Source organism: Protomyctophum bolini, assembly GCF_963924005.1.
Source record: "Protomyctophum bolini genome assembly, chromosome: 1".
Lineage (NCBI taxonomy): Eukaryota > Metazoa > Chordata > Actinopteri > Myctophiformes > Myctophidae > Protomyctophum > Protomyctophum bolini.
The window spans coordinates 49421844-49444275 of NC_137862.1; the positions used below are offsets into that span (position 1 = coordinate 49421844).

The 22432-nt window shown below is 41.8% G+C and overlaps 3 protein-coding genes across 5 annotated transcripts in view; 2 read left to right on the forward strand and 1 right to left on the reverse strand.

Annotated features, from left to right (window-relative positions):
• The window catches only part of LOC308336298 (uncharacterized protein), a 25297-nt gene extending 10701 nt beyond the window's left edge, over positions 1–14596 (forward strand). For both annotated transcript variants that reach the window (XM_080793635.1, XM_080793634.1), the window contains 8 exons: positions 31–72; positions 1268–1311; positions 1889–1973; positions 2651–2794; positions 2914–3012; positions 3409–3492; positions 4458–4578; positions 14270–14596. In XM_080793635.1, coding sequence (XP_080649761.1) covers positions 31–72; positions 1268–1311; positions 1889–1973; positions 2651–2794; positions 2914–3012; positions 3409–3492; positions 4458–4578; positions 14270–14316 — 666 coding nt within the window. In that variant the 3' untranslated portion in view covers positions 14317–14596. The remainder of the gene's footprint in view (positions 1–30; positions 73–1267; positions 1312–1888; positions 1974–2650; positions 2795–2913; positions 3013–3408; positions 3493–4457; positions 4579–14269) is intronic.
• Positions 6187–17951, reverse strand: LOC308334477 (uncharacterized protein). 2 transcript variants are annotated; one of them, XM_080791258.1, is made up of 3 exons: positions 17794–17951; positions 11498–13910; positions 6187–8537 (listed from the first exon to the last, which is right to left on the reverse strand). In XM_080791258.1, the coding sequence occupies exons 2-3, from the start codon at positions 11591–11593 to the stop codon at positions 7776–7778; spliced, it is 858 nt and encodes a 285-aa protein (XP_080647384.1). In that variant the 5' UTR covers positions 11594–13910; positions 17794–17951; the 3' UTR covers positions 6187–7775. The 2 variants fall into 2 exon arrangements, with proteins under 2 accessions (XP_080647384.1, XP_080647383.1); XM_080791257.1 differs by having other exon boundaries at positions 6187–13910; positions 17794–17948.
• A 1635-nt stretch (positions 17952–19586) lies between these two features.
• On the forward strand, positions 19587–20528 carry LOC308320647 (myeloid-associated differentiation marker-like protein 2; the record flags this gene model as incomplete). The annotated part of the gene is made up of 1 exon (XM_080771226.1): positions 19587–20528. One exon carries the CDS (start codon positions 19587–19589, stop codon positions 20526–20528), a length of 942 nt encoding a protein of 313 aa, XP_080627352.1.
• Positions 20529–22432: the final 1904 nt, after the last annotated feature.

The following is a 22432-nucleotide window of genomic DNA, read 5'->3' on the forward strand; positions in this document are numbered from 1 at the left end:
TTTAATGTTCTGCCTTCCTGTGTTATGCAGAATGAGATGGAGGCCAGAGTCACAGCTGAGAGCACATGCACGGTGAGTGTACACTGTTAATGTAATGTGTACTAATGGAAGGGTCCTTTTAGTTCTAGTACAGTAATAGTCTCTGAGTTACAAATGGATAAATGAGAGAAATTAGCTGCATAGCATTTTATGCACACATTGCACATGAAAACGACCTGCAGTCCTGTATAGAGAGTATGCACATGCATGATTTTCCCATCAGGACACGCCCCCCTCATCTAGACCTAGTGGCAAAACATTGAGCAGCATGGAGTGTTGGAGTTTGGAAGCACTCGTTGGAAATCACTCAACCGTCCTGCGTAGTGCGTACCACCTGTTTCTAAATGTGACACAATGCAGGAGTCAGCGAAATGTTGCGTTATTGAAAACGAGCACTTCCAAACTCTGACACCACTGAAAAATAATCAAATGCAGGGCATTTCTTGACAGAAAGTTCCTCATAACGTTTCTATGGTGGATTTTTATGAAACAAAAACTTTGCAGATAGAGCATAATTCAAGCTTTTCGTACAGCTGCAATGTTGGTGAGTTTAACACTGTTTAATGCAATCAGACAGGACTTTTCTGTTTGGATGAATGGGCTGTCAAGGCCAGAAAGTAGTTTTTTGCCGCTCAGTGGGCGTTCCCGCATAACTTCCAGGTGCGAGGATGTCACGTACATACCCTCTATTCTGTACAGTCAGTGAAATATTCATTGAGGTATGCTCTATAAATTCTGCAACAACATACTGTGGTCTGATTTCATATTCCTGAATTCAATTCACATTTCAACCTTTTAATCAGTGAGAGCTCCTGCCTCCTGGAACTATAGATACAGTAAATATATATATTTTGTTGGTCCCTGGTGCATTAAACTTTAAAATCCACAGAGGCACAAACTAGCAGGTGACACAATTACCACTAGATGGAGTTGTTTTACAGTTTTGAATAATGCATAGTGTTTCAAGGTTGGCGCTTTACTGTTTTGTGTCATTAACCACCACCAAAACTATACTTCTTGAGCAGTGTCCCCCAGGGATCTGTACTTGGCCCGTCCATTTTCCCTCTACACCAAATATCTTTTTACCAAAGGTTCACATATTATGCCATATGCCAGAATGTACGTGTTCATGTCATTAATCGAATGGCTCCCTAGTCTAGACCAGTGATTCTCAATAAAAAAAAGGACCCCAGTTTTAATTGTATATCCAATCTTGGTTCATATTTAGATCACTGAGAGAACAGAGTGTCTGAGTCGCTCTCTGAAGAACGGGTGAGGCCAATGTTTTATTTTTTACTTTGATGTCCATTGTCCACTGATAATATTTGCTCTTGTGCAGTGGCAAAGCAATGCTTGAATAACTTCTTGTTACTATTGTCTAGATAATGAATGAGTGAACAGTGAGACTTCTGCAGTGGCTTAATGTTCCATTTAAGTTGAACCTTGAACCTTATTATATTCATTTATTTAATGTATTTCATTATCTGCTCAAACCCCAAAATAGATAAGAGTATAACTTAGGGCTTCATTTTACTTCTAGTGATTTTTACTAGTTGACTAGTTGGACTACCTATTATGTAATAGTCTTTTCTTTTTTCTTTTCTTTTTTAATAATAGTTGTACATTTATAAACTGTGTACATTGGTGACTATAACTATAATCTAGCTGATCTTGAGGCCTACAAAAACTTCTTATCAACTATAGTCAACTAGTACCAATTAAGAAGGTACAGGTAGGCTAGTCGATTTACTAGTCGACTAGTTGAAAAGTCAACTAGTTGCTTAAAGCCCTACTATATAACTAGTCATATTCCTTGACCAACAACAATTGTATCCCGTTCTTTGTAAAGCACCGACGGTGTGAAGAAGACACCAACCCCTTTGACTGTTGCCAAGATTGACAACAGGCTGGAGCAGTACACGCATGCTGTCAAGGTAAGTACTGTACCACAACCTCTGGAGACAAATGCAAGATGAGGTTTAATAACCGCGTGGATCCCATGTGGATGTCGGAACTGCATGTGGCCAGTCGGTCATCTATCATGGCTCGGCAAGGTTTCAGCCTCATCTGACCGCCAATATGAAATTCAAGTTCAATATCGTCACCTTCTTAAACTAATGGCCAAAGTCATTTTTTGAGGGAAATATTTTTTTGGGCTGGATTTTCGGTGGTGAGGTGAGCACTGGAGCTGAAATAACGTTGAGCGGTGGCGAGTAAAAACTGAGAGAAGGACTGGGGCGGTCGTTTGCTCTTCACCGCGGCTCGTGACGTCATGTTGTAGTTCGGTGGTCACCTCACCACCTCTCCAGACTATGAATGAGCCTTTAGTCGGCTCCTCATGTCAGTGGCCACCTCTGGTAAAATCGCCCAAGTGGCTTATCTCAAGAGTGCACTTAGGCAACATGGGCAATATTCTTGGCCTAAGTCACATGGTTTTGTGACTTAGGCAAATATATATATATTTTTTTTATTAATATTAATACTTTAATAGTCATAAATTGGTATAAAGTTTTTGGTGAAAGAAATATCATTTATATCCTATAATATTATTATGATAGCCTGTCATCTTGTAATACTTTTCCTACCAATACTGTGTCTCTTTCTTGTACAGGTCTCTTCTGAGGATGCCACTGCGGCCAGGCAGCTGTTGACGGACCTCCCCGTTCCTACGGAGCCTGTAGCCTCCAAAAAGCACCTTTTTGAGGCTGGTGACGCCTGGAACCAACACTCCATGAAAGTCCCTCTGGCATTAAAGGTTAGGTTAACAACATCTAGCTGTGCTGTCATTCAGCACAGCTGAATGACAGCACACTACTAGCCAGATGTTTTGACACACTGATGACGTAACAATTCTTTGCCTCGTATTTGTCTCAGGACGCAGAAGGTATCAATGTAGGTGTGGCTGAGCTCATCAACCAATGGGTGAAAGGGGGCTCGGATGGCACCAGAAGCAGTTCTCCCTCCAAACCAGCTGTGAGTTATTGATATTATGGTATTTCTTTAAGTGAGGCGTTACTGTACTTGTTAACAGTATCTTCATCTAGGGGGAATAAAAAGCATAACCAGGTGCTCACAGGAGATATAAAAAGGTAACGATCAGAGTGAAATGGAGGAAAAGCCTTTATTTAATAATAGGCAATATTACCAACATGTTTCGACCTCGGAAGGTGTTCATCAGGCCAAAAAAAAAGGATATTCATCTGATTGACAGATGAAATAGTACTCAATAAGCTTTGTTATCAGACCTTTTCGGGTATCGGGTTTGGAGCTCCATCCTTACTGACAAACCATTCACCGCATGTCGTAGTATAATGTAGTCTGATTTCACTAGGTTGACGGTGATTGCTAATTGTGTTGTCATGGTTGCAGGAAATAAAACCAGGTGATGTGCTGTGCAAGAAAAATCTATGGGAGAACCTTGGTGATGCAGTCTGCTCTGGAAGAGCAGGGAAGGTATGCAATATGCATTATCTAATTAATAACAAGTAATGGTAAAATAAACTAGGATATTTAACAATTCACTTGATGAAATTTGATATAGAAAGTCACCGTCTTTTTGGAACTGCCATAGAATACAAATGTATATGTTTAAGTTTAAAGAATACTGTATGATCTCCCTTCTCCTCACAAGTGTGTCTTACCTCTTGTCTTGAGGTATGGATTCTGTGTTTATTTTACATACTGTAGATTTTTGTGCCACTTGAAATAATCCCTGTTTGAATGTGCAGCAGGTACAGTATAGTTGCAGCTTGACACATGAATAGTGAAATATATTTAGCTTCATGTAATGCTGTTGTTGGGCAGGACAAGTAGTAATGTCTCTACTGGTTGACAAGGAGTAGTGCCTCAAACTGCTATTTATCTTCCCATGCCTTATTTTGCTCTCCAAAGCAGGAGAAGGAAGTTTCTCACTGCACCCATTAAATCCTGAGGCCAATTCAACAAATGCCTTCTAAATCAGTAGTTCTCAACTTCTCAACACTTTATATGTAAAAAAAAATGCAGATGTACATGCTCACAGCGTGGCACAAAGTGACATGCTGTGAACTTGTATAGATTCTTTCAGAGTGAACGTTTTAACTCATATCTTTGCTTCTGGGAGGGGTCCCTGGAACAACATATTTTCAGATGGGGGTCGGCGGCCAACAATTGCATATCATTTTGGGGGTTCTTGACATGAAAACAAATTAGCACCATGCACTTCACTGCCTCCCTCCAAGTTTCATAAAGGTCCACCTTGATTCTGTCTTTACGATTGATTTTGATACTGCAGCCAGGGTAATATACATTAAGGTCAGATGCATGCAAACTCAAAAGACTTTTAGCGAATGTTGTCTGTAATTTGGGGAACGTACTTCTGGTACTATACTGTACATATGGTTAATTGTTAAAATAATATATAACATTCCTATTTTTAGGGGAGCTCCTCTGGAAAACAATACAAATTTCTGGTGACCGGCCATGGAAAATATGAAAAGGTTGCTGCTGCTGCTGCTGCTGATAATGGCTACAATGAATGCAGTCAATATAATCAGCCTGGTAAGAAACCTCTCAAACATACAGTGTTAGTCGGTATGAAATGTCCCGTTTACTAGCTGCTTGCTATTGGTAAGTCTGAATTATGGTTTACTTATATTCATACATTTATTAAATACTTAATATATTACATTTTCCATGACTTAATTGGGTAGATAAAGCTACAATACTGTTGTAGCTTTATCTACCCATGCTAGCAAAGTTTTTGAGGTGCAAATGGCCAATTGATTTAAGGCGCATATATACCACAGTGCGTACTCTGATCGATTCCCGGGCAGGGTGTACCTTTGTTGCATGTGACTCGTGAGATATCCCTGTTTCCCGTCTTTCTAACCTGCAAACAGACATTGAGTGAATTCAAATATTTTGCTGACTATAACCTCTCTTAGTGTTGCTTAATGCTGGGGGTTCCTGGTGGCTCAGATAGTGTGTGAGGCTGACTATAACCTCTCTTATTGTTGCTAAATGCTGGGGCTCAGATAGTGTGTGAGGACCTAATCCAATAATTCTATATGGAGAAATAAGGGACGGCCATCTCAGGGGCCAAGATTTACAGGGAAGGTAGGGAGTGTTGACATCCATAGGTTATATATAAATGCAACCAGATCTAATCGATCAGAACACAATGTTCCATACCGTGGAATATCAGTCTTGGGAGATGTTTGGAGAATGAAGACATGTGACACTGTTGCTTTGGGACCTAAAGCAACAGTGTCACATGTCTTCATGTATGACCTAAAGTTTAGGTCATACATGGGCAACTGGTGGCCCGGGAGCCACATGCGGCCCCCACCTTCACTTAATGTGGCCCTCAAGTTAATATCACAGTATTGATATGATTTCAGCTGTTACAATTCCAAACATGCAAACATGACCCGCTTTTAATTAATTCAGTTAGCTTAATGAGTAGTATTAGAATGTTATTGTACATAACTGTAATTAAAGGCATTTGAAAGGCATTTTGAAAAGTTAAAAAACCAGGATAAAAATAAATAAAGCTGATCTACAAGCTCAAAACTCGTCGCAATGCATTTTGAGCTTGTAAATCGGCTATTTTTGCTATATTTGACAATTTGACAGTTATATGCAATGTGACCCTCTGGAGTGACTGTGGAAATACAGTCATCAAAGTTGCTCACCCCTGCTTTAGGAGAAGGAGTACACTGTATATTCTGTCTGAAACTGACTGATGGATGTCTGACATGAGCATATATTGTTCAGTAGCGTTAAGGCTCACACATACTCGTTATCACCTAAAAATCACACCCGTGTGAAGTGATGGGCGCTAATATATTAGAGTCTTATCGCATGTTGATTAGGTGATGTGAAGTCGATGTAAAACAAATGGTGCCAACACAAACATTAAACGCCATTAACAATAAAGGGACAATATGACGTAAATGACACATTATGACGTAAAATGTCCCTTCATTGTCAATGGTGTTTACAACACAAACTTTGAACTAAAGACAAACCGGAGTATGCATCCCGCTTTAATTATTTTCAGGCCTTGAGTTGTGAGTGACTGATATGACAGGTCTTGAGCAAGTGATTATGGTAGCTAGATTAAATAAAGAAAATCATACATAAATAATGACAAGTGAGACATGAGGCTTTCCGTTCAACTTTATGCAATCGTAACAATCACACAATGGTCACATGTATTTTTTTTTTAAACCCAAACACGGATGCAATAATTCCTTATAAGTCATTATTGGTGTCTGGTTACAATGACCACTCTAAACATCATCTCAGAAATAAACAAACAAGTATAAAAAAAACTGCATGTTGTAGCAGTACAATAAACCTTATAAGCCATGAAATAATGGAGACCACTTACTAAATTACATTCTTCTCTTCACTTTTCAAACAATCTCACCATTCAGGGGGTCATTCTGAGCCTTCTTTTATCATTCAGTTCTTCGGCCATACGATTATCAAAACTATTCCATTCCAGGGTGGGAAATATCTACCAGTAACTGTTGTAATGAGTGAACTTATAATGACAAATCTACTGATCATTAGTTACACTCTATCAGCCACTTTGAATAGTATCGACTATCCAACCATTATTGGTACAGTTTGAGTTTAGGTCCTCTTTTATTCCAGAGATCTAGTCAGAAAGTTGGTCTGGTCAATAAGGAAATAAAATGGCTGGTTCCTTTTTGAGAGCAAACTTTCCCTCCCTGGACCAGATTCCACATAACTCCACATAACTCCCATACCATATCGCTCTGTTCTTGCACTCACCATCACCATCTTCTGTCCCCTCTACATTTCTGCACATTGACCTCTGTCCTTCTGCCCTTATTCCAGGAATGTAAAAGCCCTATTTATCACACAGAGATTACAACAAAAGGTTACCCTTCCAGCAGTTGGCACTAAAAGCAAGCATCTTTTTAGAAAAAATAGAAAAAAATAAATGTAGCCTGACAAATGAAGTGATTTCACATTGAAATTAATATCTACATGCATTCAGACAAAACGATTTACAAGAAAGAAAGATCAACCCAAATATTGTGAAGATTCATGCTCTAGACTAGAGTCTAGCTTGTCTCTTGAGTAAAATTATAAATATATATTCTATGAAAAAATATTTCTATGAAAATATATTTAGTAAAGAAATAAATGAATTGTTTGTTACCATTGATTTTATTTACTATAGTAAGTGTATATGGAATAAAATGTGCTTGCCATTTTCCAACAAAAAATATATAATGCAGTATCAGTAAAAAGTTGAATGAGTTACAGTACTAAAATGAACGAGTAGCTCAATCACTCATTATTTTCAGATGACATAATCTAGCTTTATGTCTGACTGTTCTACATAGCCTACTGTGCTTAAGGTTTTTTTTCTGAATATGAATGCTGTACCTTTATTAATCGCACATGTTAATACATTTCTATTACATGCCTCTGTGTTGGTGTGATTCTTACTTTGATTCTGGTGTTGTACATATTTTGCTAATATTAAATTGAGCTATTCCATACAGACACCTGCACTATCATTATGCTTTCTTAGTGAGACCAGATTCTCAGCCTCAGTCTCTTTTACTCTCTAAAAATGTCTCTTCTATTCCTCACAGAGATCTGTGGAGACACATATTTCGCATTGCAATTCTTACAGGAGAAAAATCAATCACATATTACCAGTAAATACTCAAGACATGCATATAGCGTCCTAGCGACGTCAAAACAAGTCAAGCTTCTGGCATCTTCAATGCACCAAATCCCTTTGCCTTTCTGTTAAAGTCCTTCCGTTCGTCCTCCTGGGATTTGCGATTCAGCAGCCCTCTTTCAAACACGGAGGCTATTTTAGTCAGGGGCTTCTCTGCCGCCTCTTTCAGCTTCCTTGCATCAAAGCGGGGGCTGTACAGCAGAATTGGAAGCCGATTCACAAAGGATGGGACCTCCACCTGGGTGTCTTTCGATGCCTTCTTTTGGTCTGGATCCTTTTTGTCACCTTTGATCTGCTGCATAATCTTATCCTTGGTGGAGAACATCTGAAAGAGCATGGCGTCCCACATCTTCATCGCTATGGGGTTGGCCTTTTGATCGTGCACCTCCAGGCCAGCAGCAGACTGAGCTTCTGGCGCCACATCATTAACAGCTTGCACCATGGTTCCACCGGAATCTGCCTGAGGTTGGCTCTCTTGTCCTGGAAACATCGGCTCGTCTGGCTCCACCACACAGTGTTTTTTGAGTCGTGTCCATCCGCTAAGCCTGGCCTTGAGGCCTTTCGGTTTCTGCGCCGCTTTGGATTCGGAGGCCGCGACGTTCTTGTCAGCAGTTGAAGATGCAGGTGATGTCACTGACTTCATAGAGGTCGTGTCTGGAGGGGCTTCCGTCAGGGCAGCTGTAGATTTGGTCTTCAGAACGTCCTTCACTTTTAGTCCACTTTTTGGCTGAGATGGCAGTGACATTCCTCTGTTTGTAGATGGATCTTTGACTGAGACCGAGGCCTGCGGCAAAGAGGCAGGAGTGGTAGAATCAGTCACAGCGGCTTTGGTTATGGACGCTTGCATGTCAGTATTTGTTGCTGGGTTTGCTGGGGTTACAGGTTCTAATGCTGGCTCAGTAAGGCTCTGAGCGTTAATATGTGTGTTAGACTGGGCAGGATCAGGGGAAGGCTTTACGGAGTCTTTAGTTTCTATTATTGGTGTCATAGAAGTTTTACTTTCAATAGCAGGTAGGTCAGTCTGCATAGGAGAAGTCTGCATTTTTACAGCTTTGGATTCTACAATCTGTGAGGAAGGTTTTCCTTCCATGAGGAGGGGTGATGCTGGGGAAGGTATAATCTGTTTCTGGGCGTGATGTACATCTAAAGCAAGACTATTAGTTGGGATTGTAGTGGTTTTAGTTAAGGATGCTTTCATGCTGGCATCTGTTTTTTGACAAGAAATGCCCTTTGCAGTTGGCACTGGAAGAGGTTGGACAGTAGCGGCTGGCATATTAGTTGGAAGAGATTGGGGGGGCGAGTTAACGAGATCTCTGTTTTTTATAGCAACTGTAGGGGGTTTAGTCTCCGTTACAGGATAGTTACGAGCCATAGGCTCCGGAGACCGTAGGAAAGGGGAGTCTCTCCTCCTAGGTACAGGTATAAAATAGTGTTTTTGTGTGGTAGTAGGACTTGCCAGGGCTCTGGCTTGCCCAGGAGGACCTAGTTTTTGTGTAGTAGTAGGACTTGCCAGGGCTCTGGCTTGTCCAGGAGGACCTAAATCGCTCCTGGGGTTATTCAGAGTAGGATGTGTAAGGGGCTGTGTGTTTGCAGCTTGTACATTAAATATTAACGAGTCTTTTGTCTCCATTACAGAGTGAGTGACGTGTCTCATGTCGACATGAGGGTTTGCCAATCCATTGGCAGAGGTATGATCATTGGCTGCGGATGTAGTGATTTGGCTTGGCAATGAAGTGGGTTGTGTCTGGATACTACAAGTGGTAGCTGGAACATAACCCGGGGCAGGGGAAGTTATTTTGTCAACCACAGGCTTCACAAAGTGCTTAGCTTCTAATGGATGCTTTAGTGAAGGTCTAATGTCTACAGCAGACTGGGAAAAACAGAACTGCTCGTTTATGGTGGTTGTACATGACACTTTAGGCTCGGGTGTTCTACAACTGTTGTGCCCGACAAGTGGGCCGATGAGTGGTTTCGCCTCTGTTCTGCAGTTTGACATGGGTCTCGTTGGACTGGTACAGCTACCAGGGGCAAACGTTGCAGCTGAACTTTGTGGTGTTACATACCTCATGGTAGGGCTCGACGGGATGATAGGTTTACCGAGCGGAATCGTTTCAATGGCAGTTTTGCTGCTCATTCCTGTTTGTGTGTTAAATACTACAGTGGATGCAGTTTCTACAACAGCCTTGTTGATGAGGTGCAGCGTGTCAGTGGGTGCAATAGTGTGAAGCTGGTTGCTGCTTAAACTGCCTTTGTTAGGCTGCGGTTTTTCACTGTTCAATTTAAGTTTCTCTGCACTTCCTGGCTGTCCAGGTGAGATGGTCTCTATGGCAGAGTTCTCTGTACTTGCCATTCCTATGGCGGTTTCGTCTGACAGTTTGGGTTGACTGCCGAGCATGTTCAGCAGAGGTGTGTTTTCATTTGACGGATTGGATCCTAGTTCAACAGTCGGTTTGCTGTAAATGTTTTCTGATATAATGGGTGTACTGGGAGGAGTTTTAATTGGCAACCGACCTGCATTTCCTGTGGCATGATGTTCTTGTTGTTCATTTTTAAGCACCCCCTGGCTATCTACTTTGGTTTCATTCACCGTGTTACTGAGGGGCCTAGTTGTCATGTTTGCTTGACCGGACTGTAAAGGCACTTTCAATGGTATAGTTTCAGCAGTAGGCTTCGCGGATATGGTTCCTATTATTTGCGTACGTGGCTGAATTTCTCCACTGTCTGTTTTGGGCTTGAGTACCTCCATCTCTAAAGGAAATTTGACGTCTGTAATATTGGGCAATTGGGTTACCGTAAAAGGTTGACTGAGGAGTGCAGGGGACTGTATGCAAGGCATGTCTGGTGAGATATAATTTACAGCCAATGCATTGGACATGCTCGGCGTCTGAGATGGCCTGGTGAGAAAATCTGGTCCAGGCAAGTATTTGCTGGGGATTTTATTTTCTGTTGGAGACTGTATGTGAGTTATAGTCTTTAAGGCTGGTTTTCTTTGTTGCGCAAAGTCTGTCTTTTGCTTTATTGTGAATGCAGCACCCACATCGGTAGGGGAATGCTGAGCTATAAGGATGGATCTCACCATGGAGTTGCTTGGTGGATTAAAACATACATCTGAGAACTGGGGTTCAGCATGTGCGTTGCCTACACTAGAAGACGTGCAGAGCAAACCGCTCTCGTTGTTTGTCTCACTGGGTAGAGCACTAGCAACCTCTACTGCCTTGCTGTTTAGTGCATCCTCTAGACCTGCAGTCTTGGGGTGCTGTTGGAACAATCGGTTCAGGATATCAATGGTTGCCTTCTCTGAGAGTGAGGGATATATTGGTTTTATGGGTGGCTGTTCTACTGCAGGGTTTGGGAGGTGTTTAGGCTCATTAAATGGTGTGGCATCACACTGAACATGTAGGACGTTGTCTGCTGGATTAAGCTCACTGGGAGTTTCATAACCTCGTAGGCCTACAGGGGGAATTGGTTGGTGAGTTGAATCAACTGGTAAGGGTTGTGGTGGGGCATTTATAGTGTTGAAATGATTATGTTGAACAGTTTGAGGGCTAATAATTTTGGATGATTTCTCCACATTGACAGTATTCTGTATTCTTACATCTATTGCCTTTGCACTACTCTGGATATCTAACGTCCCTGGGAGAGTTGGAGAGTTTGGCAGACTAGTGCTATCATTCAGGCAAGAGGGAGTTATATTTGATGATTCTGCTATCTGATATGGTGCCGCACCTTGTGTGTGTACCTCACCTGCTTTACGTATTGGTATTGGAGCCTCTGAATATGAGGCTTTTGGTGCGGATACATCGCCTGTGGGTTGTTGCATAGTTTTCTGTGCCAAACCATGAGCAAGTTCAGGTTTTACTATGTCCACTATTATAGGCATATTATTCATTTGTATTCCATTACAGGGTGCTTCAGATGCGGCCCCTTCCGACTTCATCTTCAAACACTCAGCAGTCTCTTCCTTTGGAGATTCAGAGTCTCTTGTGACTAAAATTTCCGTGGTGGAATCCTCCACTGAAGACGTTTCAGATTGGTGTCCATTAAGGGGTTTGGATGTCGTCACTTGAGCGTTTGAGACAGAATATCCATCTAGCGCAACATCAGACTGCACATTGGTTGAAGTCTGTTCATTAGCCTTGGAGCCTGCAGGACTGTAACAATTTGACATAGTCCTAATCCCACCGTAGGCAACATACTCGGCAGGTGTTAGTCCATAATATGACCGCACTTTTTGTTTTGAGCCCCCTAATGACAGCTGAGATCCCAGTAGTGATGTTAAAGATTGCCGTGCCCCAAGCATAGGAGAGCATGGTGGGTGACTCGGTGCTAAACTAACCGGTATAGTAGGGGGATTGGAACCCATGTTTTGCATCGTAGGGGGAATTAATGGAGTCATTTGTGAATGTACAGCTCCCTCAAGCATAGGAGAGCATGGTGGGTGACTCGGTGCTAAAGTAATCGGTATGGAAGGGGGATAGGAACCCATGTTTTGCATCGTAGGGGGCATTAATGGAGTAATTTGTGAATGTACAGCTCTATCAAGCATAGGAGAGCATGGTGGGTGACTCTGTGCTAAAATAACTGGTATGGAAGGGAGATTGGAACCCATGTTTTGCATCGTTGGGGGCATTAATGGAGTCACTTGTGAATCTACAGCTCCCTCTGAAACTGAGATGGCCTGCTGTGTGGCTTCTGTTTGTGCAATTTTTACACTAACGATTCCTGAACTTGTTCTGTTTCTTTCGTTGTAATGACTTGTTCGGTCCTGGGAAACCTTGTTGAGGATCACGTCATTGAATCCAGTCTGTTTCAGTTCTGGCACTACAGTGGGAGGCTTACTCATACTGGCAGTATGCATTGGTGAATTGTACGATTCCTTGTTTACAGCAGCAGGCTGCAGATTCTGGGTTGAAGTGAAAGCAGGACTCGCAGCAAATAAGAGTGGGTTTGGTTTTGATATTTCAATGAATGGTGTGGACGCCCGGGAGGGCGTCCAGGAGGGTGTCTTAGGTCTCCCCGAAGGGGTCTTTGACACGGGGACCTTATGTGGGGAAAAGGTTTCAGATTTCAACATAGTTACAGCATTCTTTTCTCTGTGAATGGTAGATAATGATATTCCCTGGTATGACACATTCAGTCCTGTTAAGTCCTGAATGGAAGGGGGTCTGGAGAGCTCATAAAACGTGGCTTTGGATGTGTAGATCTTTGTCTGAGGGGAATCAAACCTTTTCTCTTGGACTGCATGGACCAGTGATATGTCTGACCTGACCATCGCAGGGGCCATCTGGCTGGCGAGGGAACCGCCATCATTGGTATGCAAGCTGGTCAACGACATTTGGCTCCTGGCCTTGTCCTTAATGTCAGAGTATGTCTGCCTCTGGCTGGTAATAACGGGTTGTCTTTGAGGTACTGAAGTCGATAGCAGGACGGGAACCGGCGGAAGGTTGGCGGCGACTCGAGGAAGTGCCAGGCTTGCGCCACCACTGGTAGATGAGGAAAGAGCCATGCCTGAACCTCCATTGGGGGCAGCTGGAGACAGCTTCAGGCTGTGAGTTGATATTTTAGGGCTGGACTGTGGCACAGGTTGTGGGACCAGAGGCGCGTTGAGTACGACAGACCCACAATAAGGTGTTGTGGCTGAATACAATGGAGATGGACGCAACACCGCGGGCGGTGGCATCATCAATGGCATTGCCTCGTCGAATAAAAACGAGGAGCACTCGTAGAGCGGAGCCACCTGCTCTTCGTATATATTGTTGGGCAGTGTGTAAGACTGCAGGGGGAAGCTTCCGGTCTGGCTGAGGGGGCTGCGCCGGAGGTGAAGGAAGGGAGACGACCGGTGGCTGTAGCAGGGCGCAAATGGGAGACCGGAGTCTGAAGCATCGTCACCCACATAGATTGTTTCAGGTGTCATGGATCGCGGAGTGGACTGATCGCTGTGCTCAAGGTCTGTGCTCGCTTCGTTAACGGGGGACAAGCAGGAGCGAAAGGGGATCGGCGTCTGAATGGGGCCTTTTTTCTTAGATCTCTTCTTCTTGAGCTTCTGTAGCCTGGCATTGTCTTTACCCGGTTTGGGCAGTAATGGAGGAGGGTATTGCTCAGGATTGTCATCCTCCAAGCCATTAACGTAGCCCACTTCCATCAGCATCTCGAGACCCTGAAAGAAACGGAGAGAGAAATCTCATTAGTGTACTCCTGTTCATGTTTAACCGATAAGATCTGATGAAACCCGAGTGGGGCACACATACAGTAATTAAAATAATATTTAATTTATTTTATATTTTTCCTACATTTGTGTTTGATATCGTACATTGCAAGATTTTTCTCCAATAGTTGAAAACCTCTTTTAAATACGGTCACTGGCAATCTATCTTGTGTGTGTGTGTGTGTGTGTGTGTGTGTGTGTGTGTGTGTGTGTGTGTGGGGGGGGGGGGTTATGTTATGTATAATGTTTACTTTCTGTATGGGTCATTTAAATTCTATGAAAATATTGACATGAGCTCTTTTGCTTTACAGCAGGACGGTTCCATGAAGATATTGTGAACGACACATTGGATCCTTGAAAAACTTGGATAACGGCAGGATATCTTAATTGCTTCACAACATTTACTGGCTAAGTGTATAGACTGGTTGTGTAGACTATAGTTATTTTCTCTATATGCAAATACTGTTAATATTCATAATCATTGCAGAATAACTCAACACATAGCGTAGAAGACTGTATGTACTATTCTGTGTAAATGTTGGACCAAAAACTGTTAATTTTCTAATTTCTTGTCTCCTTTTACTATGTTATTTTGTTGTATCATCTCCTTTTACTATAATAAAAGTTAATGAAAGGGATGTGTTTGATAATTTCATAGTACAATGGTTACAAATACAGTTGCCAGTTTGTGTATGCTTAGACTGTGTTCACTAAACCTCACAGCTTAATGCCTATATCCTTTATTTAACTGACAGACACTAATGGCTCTGGGAAACCTAACCATGTGCCAGCTTTAGAAAGGCTCTCATGGCTGTGTAATATGGGCTCATTAGCAGGTTTCAAAACCTTGATCCATGGTGAGGCCTTAAAGATGTCGTATACAGTAGCTTTGTGAAACGCCACAGCCCAAAATAGAAAACTAGGCTAGACAAGTTGTTGTTTTTCTCTTTAGTTCTTTTTTCTGAATTGGATATGGAAATAAACCTTATAATTTTTATTTGACTGCATGTATGAAGGGCATGTGAAGTGAGATTATGTCAAAGCTCATTTTAGTCATGCAAAATAATGTAATAATTAATCTACATTGAAAATGTTTTGTACAATTGAAATCGTTTCCATTAGTGCACTGCAGTGGGTGACGGACACATTTCTATGGGTTCATTATTATTTTTTGTTTCCTACATTTTGTTTTTTAATTATTTCAAAATATTTTCAAATAACATTGCCCAAAAAGTTACATTATTCATGACTTTTCAGTAATTTCATGAATAAATCAAAGAAATCAAAGAAATTCCATAAATTATTAACAACAAAATGTTTAAGAAGTAGTGAAAATATATACCCAGTGAGACAAATATCTCATTTGGGCAGGCTAAAATGTTTTGGGAACCCACTGATCCAGTGTGTGTGCATGTTCACATCACCATATGAGATTAATTGTTTTCCTTCTCTTAAACTTTCTCTTCATGTGTATTCTCTCTTTCTCTCTGTGGAGAGACGCTATAGTGCGACAATGTCTAATTTTAGACTAAGAGAAAAAGGATCATGACACCAAACACCTGCTTGTTGCAGTTAAGACCTGCCCAGTCTGGGCAGTCAATCAACCTCGCTCTGTGCTGGATGCGATAAAAATAAGTGTCGCCCGAGTCAGGGCAAAAGGGTTGCTATATTGCATTTACACCAGGCACGACAAGTGACATTTGCGTTTGAGTGTGACAGCAGCAACTGTGTTGTCTCCACCAGGCCTGGCGTGGGGAGAGCATGTTTTGCACTCCGTGTCTGTGTGTGAGTGTGTACAGCAAATCTCCGGCACCGCTAACCCGGTTGATGCCAAATTTTGCACACACACTCCCTGGATGCCAACATGAACCTCTGCCCCAAATTTTCCAGAACGGCCTGTTATAGCGCCACCAGGAGGCCGACTTTTGTAAAACACATTTTTTTATATTACTCCTCCAGATTCTGTCCAAAAATCCCACAAATCGTTGCACAGTATCTCTATAGTCATGTGTTCAAGACTGATCTGTCCGATATTTCATATTCCATCCTAATTGGCTAGCATTGGCTTTAAAGATTTGCAGGATTGGCCCGTTTTTTACAAAAAGCCTCAAATCATGAACACAGCGTGCAAGTTACGTGAAATATTTCACAGACTTTCCTGTATACTAGGCTGAGGAATATATCCCACCATTTTCATATTGGCCTGTTATAGCGCCACCAACAGGTGGATTTTTGCAAAACACATTTTTGGAACAAAATACCTCAAATCATCCAATTGCCATCCAAGGCGTAAAGGCCTATTTATAGTCTGGATTTTCGGTGGTGAGCTGACCACCGCAAAATAATGTTGAGCGGTGGTGAGTAAAAACAGAGAGGAGGGCTGGAGCGGTGGCGGTGGTTTGCTCTTCACCGCGGCTCGTGACGTCATGTTGTAGTTCGTTGGTCACCTCACCACCGAAAATCCAGACTATGTATGAGCCTTAATAAGAAATGTCACCCTTTTCACATTGGCCTATTGTAGCACCACCAGGAGGCCACAACCTGACCTGCCCTGGTGGAGACCTGTGACCTGAGGGGCACTTTATCTATAGTTATTCTTCCCTTCATAAAGTTATTCTTTACTTCAGCTGCTAGTGACTTTGAGATGCACTTTAGATGTGAGCTGTACAAGGGGAGCAGCTTATAGATGGCTGTCAAAAAGAAAGTCTTGCCTTCAATAACAAAATGACCCATCACAAATTATCTTGCACTTTATATTGTGCCCATGCAGATCTCTCAGAAGGAGAAGATTGTAGACCAGGCCACCAGGGTCCCAAAAAGGAACAGGAGCACATGTTTGATGATATTCATCAGGTGCAACGACTAACATTTCGATGCAAAGCTATTCTTCAGTCCAAAACGGAGGTCTTTGTCGTAACACTCAAGGACAATGGAGATCATTAAACAGCACTTTTACGACTACAGAGACTAAAGACAGCCAGCCTCGACATATGAGAGGTCACCCTTTTAAGGCACCAAGGTATCTGGGCCACTTCCACCGGAGCAGCTCAAAAGAGGAAAGGGTAAGATTAGCGTTGCAATAAAGATGTGTCAATGACCTCAGCTAATTCTAGCTATAGTTGATCAACATGGAGAACAAGCTGTTAATTCACCAATAAGTTGATTCACTCAAACACATTATAAAGTCATGTGGCACATGACTCTCATGTGAATGTAGAAGTCTACCCTATTTCCCCCATGAAATATAAAGCCATGGGTCTAGTCTAGTTGGTTCACATTAATACAAACATATAACATATTGATATTGTTACATGGGTAACGTAAATAAACTGAATAATCAATATGCTGCTATACTGTACAAGGGCTCATAATATAATCCTCTAGTGTAGCCTATATACAGGATCTTTTCATTCATCCATAAATCCATCCATCCATCTGAAGATCTGACAAGATCTGACATCACCCCAGAGTCTCAGGGGATTGTTGACGTCAACCAACTCTGTTTTCACATTCTCAGCCAAATACTCTACTAGTCGCAAATAACTACAGACATTCACCAAAGGAGGGTTGTTGAAAATGCGATTCCTTCATAAATGCATCCGTCATTGCTAAATATTGTGCAGAAATGCCCCTTGCAGCTGTAATGCACTGTCCACATGCATGCACACTGAAATGGATCATGCTTTAAAGATGTCAGATCATGCTTTTCCTATGTAACATTCCTCTGCACATTTTGCAGAGCACTCATCATCAGCGCCATGCCAATGGATCCAGAACAAACAGGCCAGCCGGCACAGCCGTGCCCAAAACAGACAGTGAGTTTGATTGTGTTTACCTTTGTTGTGACAGAGTGGTGTATGATGGAGGGAGGGGAAGCTGCTTGCTGCTTGTTAATCCCAGCTCAGAGACAGTATGTCACAGGGGCCGTCTCATCCTGAAGTGAACCAGCTGAGCCTGCCTTGGGGAGCGGGCACCGCGGTGTCCATGACCACTCCAAAAATAAAAACCCCTGCTGCCTTCTCTTCATGTTTCCACTGCGACAGCGCTCTGGAACTATATGACAGGTTCACACATAAAGGGAGTTTCCAGGTCACCTGAGAGACCGCGAGAGAGAAAGAGAGAGAGATCTACTTCCTCTATACCTTGTTGTTGCAACCTCTACACTAGGAAGCTATAATATTTGAAGTTTGCTTTCATGCATTTATCCCCAAAAAAAAGCCACTGCATGAATACTGTACTGTTACAGTTGCAGCTAGTAGTCTTCCTCCATCACTTTACCCTGCATTATTGCTATACAAAGGTACAGCCTTTGCAGAAATCACCCTTACCTTTAACCCAACTTAACCCAACCTATCCTGCTGCAATAGATGGAGATGACTACGGCATTGACTACGACATGACTACGGCAGTTGAATCAAATTATTATAGGGCGAAACTGTACTGTCAACTAGATACCTGACTGTTCCATGAATGTATCTTTTGATGCTCATTGCTCGAGAAAAGATGATTTAAATTTTTACATTTGCTGACATTTCATCAAAGTGTGTTGCAGCTATAAGGCATTACAAGTATGCATGAGATGTAACATAAATACATTTGGGCTTTAGCTGTATACTGTATTTAAAAAAAGATATACTTCATAGCCATGTTTCACAATAGACAATAAGTAAGCCTTGTCGAGCAATGAGGCCCGAGCCATGAGGCCCATTGGGCAGGAGCCTATCTCCTGTTTCTGTAGCGTGAGGCAGCTTTGATGCACAAGTACGCCCCCTGGACATGACGCTAGTATGTCGCAGGGACTTACCAATCCAACCCTTGATGCTGACTCAGTGCCAAGCAGTGAGGCATTGGGTCTCATTTTTAAAGTCTTTGGTATGACCCGATAGACAGGTAAACAGGCCCAGAAATATTATTAAAGAATTATGGTTTGGATTTTAAAATGTATTTTCACAAATATTTGTAACTATATTCAAGGCACTCAACATAGTCATACAAATTATGTTCTCAACAATTTATCTTTAGGCTATTTTGCAATATATGGGATCTATGTCTTGTCACCAGCTCAGTGGCCTTGTAGAGTGTCCGCCCTGAGTCTGGGAAGTCGGGGTTCGATCCCCGGCCAGGTCATACCAAAGACTGTATAAATGGGACCCAGCATCAAGGGTTGGATTGGGGGTAAGTCCCTGCGACATACTAGCGTCATGTCATGCCTTTGTGTCGAAGTGTCCTTGAGCATGACACCCCCAAATGATCCAGATTATCAGGTTGATGCATTAGTAGCTTAAATGGTTGCCTTCACCATCAGTGTGTGAATGTGAATGTGATTGTGAATGTGTGAATGTATAAGCTCATTGCAAAGAACTTTCAATAAAGGCGCTATAGAAATGCTAGAACATTTACATTTACAAATTTACATTTACAGATGAGAGATACAGTAGGCCGGGCTATGCTCCCTGACAAGATAATACGCTCATGGCCAGTGCCTCTAACCTCTTAGATAATGTCCGTTCAATGTCTGAATATCATGCAAAGCATAAAGGGCAGTAAGAGAGCATATAAATTCAGAAGCCACCTGGGGAAGCTACATAACAACGGCAAGGAGCACACACTCTCTCACCTTCAAAGAAGATGGACACTATTAAGCAGACTCTGTCTGAGGCAGAGTGTACTCCATCCACTCTGATATCTCCCCGAGGGATCCTGCACATTCTTGAGATCGTCTTCGGTACTATTGCGTTCTCCGTGAGTGCCTACACAGGTTCAATCAGCAGCTACTGGGTCTCCACCTACAGCTACTGGATCTACTCCAAGTTCACCTGGATCTTCTGTCCCTTCGTGACCCTCATCATCACCATCATTGAACTGGTCAAACTCGACATCCCTCTCAATATGTTTTGCATGGACTGGCCAGACTTCGCCACTGGCGTGGCTATGAGCTCCACCCTCATGACCTTGTCCGTCGCCATCATGTACGCCAACTTCTACCCTTGCGCCACGTGCATCAAAGCCTGGGTGGTGACCCTATTCGCTTTCCTGTGTGGTGTGGCCTATCTTGTCGAGGTGCTGTGGGATAGAATCTGCAAAAAGAAAAAGGGGAACTATCTGGCTGTTTTGCCTGGATTCTGGAAGGTTTTGGAAGCCTTTGTAAGCTGCATAATTTTCATGTCACTACCACTCACTGCATATTTCGATAACGGATGGCTAATCATGTGCGTTATTGCATACATTCTTCCTTTCCCCTTCATCCTGCTGATCATTGTTGTTAACCTCCTGAAGAAGCTGAAGAAGTGCTTACCCTTTAACCTGGACCGTGCTGTGTTCATATTTCTGATCGTCTGTGTAGTTCTATATGTTTTTGCAGCTATTGTGTTGTCTATTTATACCTTCAGGGGCCATCCTCGATATGAGTGTCGACGAGGCTATAACTGGGTGGACACTCCAAGAGACAACTTGTACTGTATCTATCACTTTCGGTTGGTGGTTGCAATATTCACTTATATTAACCTTATTCTGTTTACAGTGGATCTTGTTTTTACCCTGGTTGGAATATGTGGCTTCAAACGCGGATAACACCTGTACATTTTTGTTTTAACACCCTTTATGTCTGTGTGTTGTTCGAAAATATTGAACCAATGGAATGTAGTAAAAAAAGCTATGGACAAAACCTCTTAACAACATTGGACCCTCAAACTGTCTGCTGCTAAAGCAATGAACTCCACCACCATCTCATGCAAGTAATAATTGACAATATATAAACTCAACACCAACTTTGATGAGGCAGTATTGCTGGCATGCTGTTACAATCGTGATGTGTTCATAAGACATTCAAACACAGGGTGACTTTATTTCATTTATTTTCCTAATTTTACTTCCATTGTTTTCTATAACCGTTTTGTTTTAGTTTTTTAACAATTACTTACTTAATGAATTACTACAGCAGTAACCAATACTGTATAAATTTCTTTCAAAATAAGAATAAACTATATTTTCATCCTTCCATGTCAGTAAAATGAGCCTTGAGCAAACTTTCTTTGGACATTGGAAGCAAGTGTGAGAGCAAAGGTCCACAAAAATTACAATTCTTATTTACACAATTTAGGGTTTATCATTATAATTTAGCAAACTGACAGTCACGTGGTTAGCGCGTTTCCCAGGGCTTATTGGGTTAGTTTAGATGCAAAGTATGACACACAGAGGCACAGTGTTTGTCAGTTTGTCAGGGTTAAACTCTGGAAGTTGAGTTCAATCCTTTTCTGTGAGAAAGCTTTTGGGAAACTGAGAGCTGATCATAAATATTTCTAGACTAAGCTCAAAGTCAAATGTCTGTCTTTGGTCATTTTGAAAGCAGGGGATAAAAATGAAGACATTGGAATGGAACTGTTTAAAGTGCATTACAGATTTCCACTGAATCAAGATTAGCCCTGCTAAAGGGGAATGTTTTGACAGGTCTGTGGTCTCAGCAACCGTTTAGTCATTTTAAGTAAGCAGTTATGTTATTTTTCATCTATCAATCAGAGCCAGACTCACTGAAAAGAAAAATAGTACATTACCAGCTAGTCTTTCTAATGTTGTCTGTATGCAATGTCAGTTTTGAGGCCAGTCACAATTTAATAATAATCCTGTATTCTTGTCCAAGTTTACCATTAGCATTCACTTTCACTTGATGATTGTGATAGAATAATGTACCATATAAATAAGATACCCAGTAGTGTCCCCTGGTGGTGGATGTAGTGAATAACTACATTCGGTAGTCAAATTTACTTGCATGAAATAAAATGTAATATAATGTGAGTCTGTGACACGTCACACATCCCATGTGTACAGGTTCTTTGGTCAAGTTAGCATGTACTTTTATGCTCACAATAAAGGCACATAATCTGGCTTTTGTAAAATATAATGTGTGTATTTAAATGCACATTGAAGAGTTGAATGAATATAACTTAACATTTCTATCTATTATATTACATTTGCCTATACATTTACATTATTACGTTATATTATATTTGCCTATTATAGTGGCACCCTCATTTGATTTGGAGCCCTGATTACCCTAGGTTGAAATGAAAGCCTGGGTATCGAGGCTAGTCCCAGGTTGAATGCTTCTGTTGCTTTCAGTGTAATGTACCAACCTCACACAGACATTCCTTGTATACAGTATGTTCATAGCTGCTGCCAATTAAAACAATTGTGATTCACAATGCAGGACTGGATTTTCCTCATCTGTATCATTGTGTGGACCAACAATTTGTTCACAATCTATCTCTTCCTTTGCTAAACCATCTCACCTGAATTCCTTAAATCAAAATGACAATGAGTGAATGCTTTTTCCTTCAATATTTACTTCAGGTGTCAAAGACGTAGTGTACAGTACACTGTTGTAGCTGACACTGACATCAATCCTGAACTTCACAGTTCAGCTTCAAAGTTTCATTTGAAATTGTATTTGTAACATCTATATAGTCTAATGATTAGAC

Excerpts from the sequence above, each read along its gene's own strand:
- LOC308334477 (XM_080791257.1), bottom strand. The coding sequence starts at position 13,901 with ATGCTGATGGAAGTGGGCTACGTTAATGGCTTGGAGGATGACAATCCT.